This window comes from Miscanthus floridulus, chromosome 9 (genome assembly GCF_019320115.1).
Source record: "Miscanthus floridulus cultivar M001 chromosome 9, ASM1932011v1, whole genome shotgun sequence".
Lineage (NCBI taxonomy): Eukaryota > Viridiplantae > Streptophyta > Magnoliopsida > Poales > Poaceae > Miscanthus > Miscanthus floridulus.
This window is the reverse complement of record NC_089588.1, coordinates 4,775,560-4,786,113: the sequence shown is the minus strand read 5'-3', so window position 1 is coordinate 4,786,113 and position 10,554 is coordinate 4,775,560. Positions and strand designations below refer to the sequence as shown.

The 10,554-nt window shown below is 39.1% G+C and overlaps 1 protein-coding gene across 3 annotated transcripts; it reads right to left on the bottom strand.

Annotated features, from left to right (window-relative positions):
- Positions 1–1,482: 1,482 nt before the first annotated feature.
- Positions 1,483–7,925, bottom strand: LOC136481221 (alpha-L-arabinofuranosidase 1-like). Of its 3 annotated transcripts, none has more exons than XM_066478576.1 (17): positions 7,612–7,925; positions 6,348–6,402; positions 5,759–5,952; positions 5,162–5,283; positions 4,932–5,079; positions 4,525–4,594; positions 4,260–4,405; positions 4,128–4,173; positions 3,965–4,011; positions 3,339–3,483; positions 3,133–3,212; positions 2,955–3,026; positions 2,551–2,657; positions 2,430–2,486; positions 2,157–2,349; positions 1,911–2,054; positions 1,483–1,766 (listed from the first exon to the last, which is right to left on the bottom strand). In XM_066478576.1, the coding sequence occupies exons 1-17, from the start codon at positions 7,879–7,881 to the stop codon at positions 1,662–1,664; spliced, it is 2,001 nt and encodes a 666-aa protein (XP_066334673.1). In that variant the 5' UTR covers positions 7,882–7,925; the 3' UTR covers positions 1,483–1,661. The 3 variants fall into 3 exon arrangements, with proteins under 3 accessions (XP_066334673.1, XP_066334672.1, XP_066334674.1); XM_066478575.1 differs by having other exon boundaries at positions 3,133–3,245; positions 7,612–7,923; XM_066478577.1 differs by lacking the exon at positions 7,612–7,925 and adding an exon at positions 6,858–7,105 and having other exon boundaries at positions 3,133–3,245.
- Positions 7,926–10,554: the final 2,629 nt, after the last annotated feature.

The window sequence follows — 10,554 nt, the reverse complement described above, 5'->3', positions numbered from 1 at the left end:
GATAGTAAATAGATGACATGAAATAGTTCATGTGAAAGTTTGGTGAATTTTAGGATTAAATTGGCATTTTTTCTTTTTTGTTTTGCATGAAATAATGGATACTTTTAATCACGAAATGCTAATTTATTTACCGAGTGCTGCTAGTGACACTCGGTAAACGTAGCCGTTAACGGTAAGTTTGGAGGCTGACGACCGTCAAGTCATAATTGTTTACCGAGTGTTATTGTAGCACTCGGTAACTCTCTGCTCCGAGTGCGCCGATATTAGACACTCGGTAAAATAACTTCACCGAGTCGTTGTTTGCCGAGTCCACGTTACCGAGTGTGACACTCGGTAAAGAGTTTACCGAGTGTTTAGCACTATTTGCCGAGTGTTACTCACACTCGGTAAATACACAGTATCCCGTAGTGGTGCGCAGCCAAGGGGTGCGCGGTGGAAGCTAGGGCAGCGGGGAAAAACCTAGGCGAATGATAGCATGAAAGCAATAGAATTGCACTGGAAATTGATAGATTGATTAGGAGACCAGTAGACAAGGTACGTATATAGGCAAGGAGGACTCTAGGCTAGTTTATAGAAGTATGACCACCGTGGGATCTCCTTGCCTAATATAACATCGATCAATCTATAATTAGCCATAATAGGCCAATGGCCCAAGTACCTATGCGGCTAACAGAATGATTGCTGGCAGCCGGTTATATATGATTGAATGAACTGACTGAGCTTCTCCGCTAGCACATCTATTCTGGTGTGGATGCTAAGGAGTACTCCCTCCGTCCCAAAATAAAAGACGTTTTGGGTTTTCGTGCCACAAGTTTGACTCGATTTGTAGAAAATACGCGCAATATTTACATCTTCAAATAAATTTGTTAAAAAACTAGACAAAAAGATCTTTTCGATGATACTAATTACTTAGCATAAATATTTATATATTTTAATATATAATTGCCGGTAGTCGTTTCTCGGGAAGCGAAAACGTCACTTATTTTGAAACGGAGGGAGTATGCTTATATATTTCTTGGTTTCAATAGAATTCCTTACGAGAAATAATTATTTCTGACATGAAGAAAAAATTTCATTTTTAAATTCTTTTTTTAGTATATGAAGCAAAAAGAAAGAAAAGGTAGATAATGATTGTATTCTTTAGTTATATCTCTATGTTTTATTACTTAATTTATGAATTTCACAAAAGTTGTTCTTGGATTGGATTCGTACGAGAATCCAAAGAATTACAACAAAAACTTTAGAAATCACATTTTTGTAGTTTGGAATCTGGCGAACAAAGTACTAGCTCGAAGACACGGCGTTTAGGGCACCCTAAGAAAAGCCTTGGTACAGGTTGCTAAGGAATCCCCATGCCTGGGAGCAGCGAGCTCCCAGTTCTATACGTAAAGAAAATTGTCAAGGGACGCCACATTATATATTTCGAGTAGCTTTGTGCAATGCAGCCGTCCTGTGCAATTGCTTAGTGTGGATAAACTGATTTTTATTTCCATAGCGCAAGAAACCCAAGTTTGGTTACTTACATATGCACATCCAGATATTCAGATAACGACTGCTGATAATAGCTACGCTTACTACTACTCTGCTGTCAGCAGCAACCTGAAACCGGGCTGAAAAAGCCTGCAAGCACAAAGGCTCCAGACACAAGCCTGAATAGTGCCCTAATAATGCTCCAACGCTAGATCAAATGCGGTGAACGAGTAGGGAGCGAGCAAGGTCTGCATCTCTGCTCCTGCACCGCGCAGCTCTCTGGTAACAGGCACAACCTGCACCATTTGCAAACTTAATTTTAGCTCCACCATTTATGCAGGTTTCAAAGTTCAGAAATTATTTGCGCTGACATTTATGCAGTGCTTGTATTCAGATGATTGCAATACAAAAGAGCTTGTAAAAAGCAGTCACCCCCTTACATTATTTGGGTTGCCGAAGGAATTTCCTTGCATCACATTGTTGGACGTCAGAACAGTGACTCTTGATCCCTTTGCACTGACACCAACTTCAAGTCCAGTTGCATGTATTGTGAGGTTCACAGCATGAGATCCGAAGTTTACTATCTGCAAAGGTTTCGGTGCTCATTTCAAATGTTTCAGCACTTATCAAATCAGTTGAAGCAATGACACAAAGTCTAGAAGAAAATAAGAAATTGTTGGTATTACCTTTACCCTCAGGAAGCTATTCTCAGTGTCTTTCCAGGTGATAGCTGATGCCGCCAATGAATCAGAGTAGCTGGATATGACTGAAACTGGATGAATCACAGCGCCACTTGATTCACGGAAAAGCATCTGCATCCAGTAACTAGGAGTTCCATACTGCTGCCAGGAGTTGAAGACTATTGCATCTGGGAGCCACCTGATTAGCATGTTTCCAGACTATGACTACAAGTGTAACCAATATAGAAAACAAGATAGACTAAATAGAGCAATGATAACCTGCGATCATTGTCGTTCACAAAAAGTGGCGCGTAACTTGCCATCTCGACAGCATCACTGCAAAGAAGCGAGTTCCTTAGAACCTCAGGAGAGAGCAAGGACAGAGGGAGGGAGAGATCACCTGTTTTTTTCTAATCCAATGAGGAAAGCAGCCTCAGCCAGTGAAGCATAAAGGGTCGCTTTACCAGGATCTTTGTTACCCTGAACGGCATATTCGCTAACAAATGCCTGTAACAAGATCATTGCAAAATGCAACTGAGTATTATAGATTGTAGATCCAGTCTAGATCTTGTCTTCAGCAGGTTATGTGGAATATATGCTTCCAACCATATTTAGTTTGACAATTACAACAATGTATATATCTAATTTAGGTAATTTCATATGAGTTTAGTCGTCAAACTATTTCTGTAAATATCTTTAAAGAAATCAGGAAGAAAAGTAACGAGCAACCTTTGTAAGACCAAGAATGCATTAAAAACACCAATACATAGGTAAATTATTTCATACTAGGCAATAACATCATACCTTAGGTCTGGTACGTGGTGCTGTGTCAAACTTGTTCTTCTGGAGGAACATATATGTAGCATTAGCATATATCTACAAAACATGTAGACTCTTAAGTTTATAATAAGAAAGGATAGCATATAGCTTAGACAATTGACTAACAATGAAGAACGTAAAGAGTAAGAAATGAATAGCTTACATGAGAATCATACAAATCAGCGGGATGGGCAAGTGGTAAGTGGTCACAGTTTGAAATAATTTGAATGTCCGGATAAGCATCTCGTATAGAATAATAGAATTTGATGTAATTTTCTACTTAAGCAGAATTAAATAATATCAGGGTCAGAGTAGGACATTCATGGTAGCTGTTCAATATTAAAGCCAATTGATAATGGTTTTATGTACCTTGGTAAAACTCCTTAAGACAGTCTTCGTTTCCAATTGCAACATACTTCAGTGGGAATCGTTCTGGATGCCCCATTGCAGCTCTAATAGAACCCCATGCTGACTCCTCACTTCCCATTGCAAACTCAAGGCCGTCCAAAGCATCCTATATCAGGAAAAACAAACTCATGAAATAGAGCATGTAATAATTAAAATCATCAAGAAATGCACAGTACATGTGGTCATCATTCAGATTCTGGAAAAAAAATAGTTTTTATATGATTTTCCTTTGAAAAGATCATTGAGGCTACCAGAACTGAGCTTGCTGATCAAAAGACTCCAGATTCCAGAGATAAAAATGAGCTACATGGGTTCAAAACTTATACAAACAACAACAACAACAACAAAGCTTTTAAGTCCCAAACAAGTTGGGGTAGGCTAGAGTTGAAACCCAGCAGAAGCAATCAAGGTTCAGGCACGTGAATAGCTGTCTTCCAAGCACTCCTATCTAAGGCTAAGTCTTTGGGTATATTCCATCCTTATACAAAATCCAGAAAAAAAGCAGAAGACAATGATCGATGATATTCTAACACAGGAGGAGAAAAATTTTATGTTACATCATGCAAACAACAAAAGATCATATATACCTTAACGAAAGGTTCAATCATATCAAGTCCATCATTGTGGCTGATACCTAAATTCAAGACAAGAATCCGAACTTAATGGGTATGCTGATGATGATTAAACATAAAACAAAAAGGGACTTTTCTGTCAAATCATAAACACTGTCAAATCACAAACACCACCTACCAGCATTGAAGACCCAAACTGGGAGAGCCCCCAGGTCTTCAGCAAGCTTTTGTGAACAGTTCAGAATAAAGATATGATCAGTTAGGCTGAAATCAAAAAAAGCAAAATCAGATGACATCAATCAAAATTTACCAGTAGAAACTCATAAAAGCCAAGGCCATCATCGGTCCAGTAATTCCAAACGTCGCCATAGTGCCCAGGCCTTTCTTCCCATGGACCAATAGTTTCCTTCCATCTGAAAGCATTTCTTAACCAGTTGCCCTCAACAAAGCAACCACCTACAAGAGTTGTATGCAATCTAGTAAATTATCACAAATATGTCTGCACACTTATCAATATATCATATACGTACAAACATCAATTACTTGATTTTAACTAAGAAAATACATCTCATTACCAGGAAATCTCATGAATCGTGGTTTTAAATCCAAAAGCATGGTTATAAGTTCTGTGTGAAAACCATGTCCCTGCATGAATAAAGAAGAATCGTTGTTAAATACGTAGATAAACTTATGCACAAGCATATAAGCATGGCTGTATGCTAGAAAGATATCAAATTCACTTATGTATGCATTAAATTCATCAAACAAACCAAAGCAGTAAAGTTAGTTATAAACGACAGTTAATAGATTACTGTAGTTCTAAATGTGGCTACAAACTTTGTAAATGTGTTTTGGTTCAGAGACTAGGATTGCATTGCCAAACAAAGTTGTTTTACTGCCTGTATGCTTTAAATTTTATACCTTTTTTTTCTCAGCTTGATTTCTATTTCTCATACCATAGAGAACAAAAGTTATACTATACCTTGTATGTGTCTGCAGGCATGAGTGATACTTGATCAAACCATACAGTTCCTTTCTGGCTAGTTGTTATTTGAAGCCTTGAAGTTCTATTCGTGCCTTTAGCAACCAATTTTTGCTCCAGTTTTGTCCAATTTGATGTGCCAGAAACTCTACAACAGGGCAATACTATCAGTTATTGTGAATAACAAAAATATTTTCTCCTGCCTAAATACCAAGAGAAAATATACTAACGTTATCGTAGCTGAAGCCAGGGTTTGTAACCCATCAGAGCTTGTCAATTGAACTGTCAGCTCTGATGGTCGTGTTGACTTGACATACATGACAAGATGGTAGGCCTTTCCACCTTCTATGTTCTGTAAGTTGAAATGGTAACATTACAGAGAAGATAAAATTAAAAAAGGTAGGAAAAGAGAACATGTACTGAATATATACCTAACATCAGAACTTGAAAGGTATCACCACCAAAAGGATCAGAAGAAAATGCATGGAGCTCAAACTGTCTTAATTCCTAATGCTACGCCTATAGCTATTGCTGTTGCTACTGCTTTCGGTAATTGGCATAACTAGTTACTTATGACGAAACCAAATCACATAGAAGCACTACATTAGGCTACAACATTATTATACGAATTACTGATACAGTAACATGAATAGAAACCAAACACTGGGTTGCTAGGTAGTCTACTTTCACCTATCGGAAAAAACCTATACATTTCACTGTGTGTCTACACCATAGCGTATGAACTGAACTTAAACAATATTCTATAGATTACACCTGTAAGTTATGCTAATATACCAGTTGACTTATGTAATAGGATGAATTCATACCATGCCCCAGAATCCTGGGTTGTATACGCCAACTCCACCAGGTAGACACTTCTCACAGAGAACCTCCATTCTCAGAGCAACAACATTTTTAGTGAAACAAGAGACCCGGTCAGTCGTCAGATGTAGGGAGGATTCATCCCCAATGACGCTCCATGGGTCTATGGTTGGAGTGTTGTTTATGTGGGCTTCAAAACCTACAATGGTTAGATAAGGTGAAACTTCAAATACTAATGACAGTGACATTGTAAAAAATCTCAACTACTTAAGTAGCAGGATTGAGCTAACCAACAAGCAGCATGAATAATTGAGAATAAATAACACCGTCAAGAAGATTTCTTCTAGAGCCGTCCCTTTTGTAAGAAATATTATGGCTCCTCCAGGAACTCGGTGGTTTAGTTTGAAAGATAGGAGGAATTTACTACCTTTTTTTTTTTAAAAAAAAGTAAGTAAACGATTTGACCTGACTGATTAACTGAACCCCTGTTATAACGGACATCATGGGGATATCCTGCCATAGTTTCAGATGAAAATTCTACTAGGTGACTAGTGATAGTACATTCAGAAAAGGAAGAACAGCTATCACAAGCACCTCTGTTGCTAACCAACTCTGCCCATAGCCCACCAGCACCGGCGTGGTTGATCTCCTGCAGTATTCCCTGATTTAGTCACTATGAAGAAATGGTGCATAACACATACTCCTACGTAAGGAATTGGAGTATGAAACAAGGAAATTTGCATAAATAAAGGTTTGAGCTTCTAAGGAAACGCCGAACCAAAACTCACACACGAACATTAAAAGTTTCTTTTTCTTTTTTAAAAAAAAGCAGAGACTAAAATGCAGTATCTTCCCGGCTTTATAGAAAGCTTAACAGATACATCTGATCCAAACTGCTGGGACAACAGTGCAAAAACAGGGCAGAAGGCACAACAAGCTCCTGCCAGCCAAAGCACTCGGTCCAGCAGCCAAACCACCTGTGGGAAAGGCTGTGAAGTGAACGCAAACATAATGATTGAATAAAATAACCCTAAAAAACCCCCAAACTTTTCATGCCCACGGAATCAACAGAGAGGCAGGAGGAGGTGGAAGGCAAACAACAACCAAGTGGTGATCTCGGAGTTGTAATCAGTCAGATGAGCCGCCGCAGGCCAACCCCAAGCAGCGTGCTCTGGCCGCGGCATTCCCTCCGGCCTCTCCGCGCCAGATGTACCAGGGTCTAGCACCCTGAGCCGAGGGGGTGAGGGCGGAGGTGGGTGAGGGGTTGCGGACAGGACGGAGGAGGCGAGTGCCCTCCTCCTCGCCATTGCCGCGAACCCGCGGCCGCGAGCTCGAGAGAAGGGGAAATGGGATTGGAGTGGACGGGGAGAAGGAAGAGAGGAATGGGCTGGAATTGGTTGATTAAGCCCGCCCAGCCCAGTATTAGGGAGGGGGCTTGATGGGCCGTGACTATTCATTACGCCTGGGCCTGGCCTGCCGCCTGCTACTGCTATGGCCGTCTTCTCCGACCTCCTCCCTATGATGAATATCTGATCTGATTAAGCGCCGAACTGTTGATTACGTCAAAATTTAAGCAGATGGATGACCTAAAGATTCTACCCAACTATATAACCACAGTCATTTCTAAATCATGATGAGTATTTGTGGGATACATACAGATTTGCTGGTTTATTCAGAAATCAAAGGAGAGATCGAGAGGAGGGGACAAAAAGAAAAAAAAGAAGAAGGAAAGAAATAGAAACGAACAGCAAGTCAAGATTAAAGATCAAGAAACGACGGAACAGCATCATCACAAGAAAAGAAAAGAAAAGAAAAGAAGGAAGATGAATTATGAGAGGAAGGAAGAATTGAAGAAGACCTCGAAGAAAACCCCAAACAGTGTTTGTGGTATCTCACGCGCCTTGGCCCAGGACGCATCCACGTCCAGACTTGCTGCTGCTTCGTCTTCTTCATCACCGCCCAGCGGCAGCCCTGCTCCTCTCACCACCGTGAACGCGAGAATGGAGCAGCAGCACAAGATGGCCCAGCTGCTGCTGCTGCTGCAACGATTCACCCCCTGCTGGTGCTTCTTCTTCCTCTGCTTGGGTTTGGATCCCAGCATGCTGCTGCTACCTGCACAAGTGCACATGTATACATATATTATATGCACATGTATACATTATATCTATACATATAAGGCTCAATGTATGTATGTATCCCGCGTATGCATGCAAACACTAATACATCAAGAAATTAAAGGAAAGAGATATTATATATCGTCGAGGTCGGATCGAAGAAACAATTTACTGCAATGCAATCATCAACTACTGGATCGGATCGATCGGAGATAGATGCATCATGCATGCATGAATACAAAGAACAAGATGGAGGAGAAATGGCCGGGTAGCTAGGGTGTATGTACGAACATAACTCGCCTGGATAGACGATGATCAGCACACTGTTTGGGGTTGGTGGGTAAGCTCAAGGGATCAGATGAGTCGGAGATGGATGCTAGCTGCAGCGTGTGTGCTTCTATATATGAGTGGGCTGTGCAGTGCAGTGCAGTGCTTCGATCTGTTCTGTGGCAGCTCATCAATCGCTGTCCACTCTAGTGTTCTTTTAAGCACGAGAGAAGACTCAAAATGCAGATGGTACCAAAAAATAGGGGTATCCTATGCTTACCAAACGAGGAAGGAGGATTAGGAATACCAAAAATGGCGGCATGCATAATACCAAAAATGGTATGCTGACAAAAGGAGCAAGGAGGTTTAGGAACCCAGACCTGCTGGAGACTTAAAATACTTGTTCTGATTAGCAAGTGCCTTTTTAAACTAAATCAATGAGGATGGATTTGACAACAACCTTTTTTAGGATCAAGTATTTAATTTCACACTTTTGGCCGGACACGGCCCCTTACCAAGGTCCAAGCTAAGATCGTTTATTTTCTATAGATTTATCTAGTTTTAATCCATATGATGTGACCCAGGTTAGGTCCATGGAGAATAAGTGTGGTTTAGAAACTTGTATTAAAGAACTTAATACTACACCCATCTATATATATATATAACATTGTTAGGAAAAAACATAAGGAACCGTTTGGATCCTTTCATTTTGAGGAAATGGAATCTACTTAATAAACTAGGCTATTTGGTTTGGAATTTTACATTCCACAACTTTCCAAAGTTCACGTATAAACCTATCTCAAATTCATAGGGTGGGAGATGAAAATTGATTCTATAGATCACCATGCTATATTTCTACTTTGCAACTTATAACACGTTCTTCAACTCGCTTCCCTATGGTAGAAATGCAACACATATATCTCTCTTGTTTAGCCCACAATAATATACAAATATATTCCATATACAACTATATTAGCTTAATTAATCCGTGTCAAAATTATAATTATTAAAATAAATTTAATTCCAATGATTCAAACGGGCTAATACTAAAGTCAATTTGAATTTCTAAAGTGTGCTAGTTGGTAACACTCCTCGGCTATACATAGCTCAAGGGAGATGGATATATGGTCATATGGAGTGTGCATCAGTGAGAGGGGCGTGCAGTGCTTCTGTCCTGGCAGCTCAATCGCTCGCCACTCTGGTATATTCTTTCAAGCACCAGGCAGTTGCACAGGGCTCAAGTTAGAACTACGCGTGATAGCTTCTTTTAAACGAGAGAGGAAGACTTAAAATGCACATAGTACCCAAAAAATGGGGTATCCTATACTTACCAAAGGAGGAAGGAGGTTTAGGAATACCGAAAATGGGGTATCCTGTACTTATCAAAGGAGGAAGGAGGTTTACGAATAATACCAAAAATGGGGTATCCTATACTTACCAAATGAGAAAGGAGGTTTAATTTAGGAATGTCAAAAAATGGCATGTATATGTTTCAGTCATAATGTACAAATTAAACTTGTCAAAAGTAACTTCTTACATAATTTATTGTCATCGAGTATTAATATAATTTAAAATGAATTGTCAGCGTTAATGGTGTGTATAGTTTGTTAAGGGATTTTTTTTTCATGTTTGACATATACTTACTTGGTCATTTTTGTTTACTTTTAATCTAATCATGTAGGAGTATGCAATTTATAAACATATATAGCTTACTTTACGATTATATTTTCTATAAATCTTACATTTGTATTTAGACATAGATTGGAGGGATATTTTAGTTTTGTTTTTTATGATCATAGTTTTACGCAGTCTGGATACAAGTTAAATGGGTTTGCAGATTTTGAGAAAAAAAACTACAAGTTCTCTTTTACCGGTCGCTCACATTTCATCTATCGGATATAATCTGCATTAGTGCCAAGTAATGTATATGCTTTGCCCGAGCTTGGAGCATGCAAAAAGGGGTCATGCGAGAATGACATGAAAGGCATGGCCACCAGATTGTCAAATTTTAAAGCTTGCATGTTACGGTGATTCCCATGAAATGCTACGGAGAAAATGATAACTCCTAGAAATTCTGAAAGAAATGAGAACATCGACCGGTAAATTCGGTGGATCCTTCTAATTAATCATCATCGACAATATTAGATATTAGACCTTTTTATTTTTAAAAACCATTATCCACATATGCTATTATGAAAAAATGTCTAAAAATAACTATTAATCTTAATAGAAGCTACTCACCTATACCCTTAAGGCCCCGTTTGGATCATTGGAATTGAATTTATTTTAATAATTATAATTTAGACACATATTAATTAAGCTAATATGGTTGTATATGGATTATATTTGTATATTATTATTGGCTATACGAGAGATATACTTATGTGTTGCATTTCTACCGTAGGTGAATGAGTTGAAGA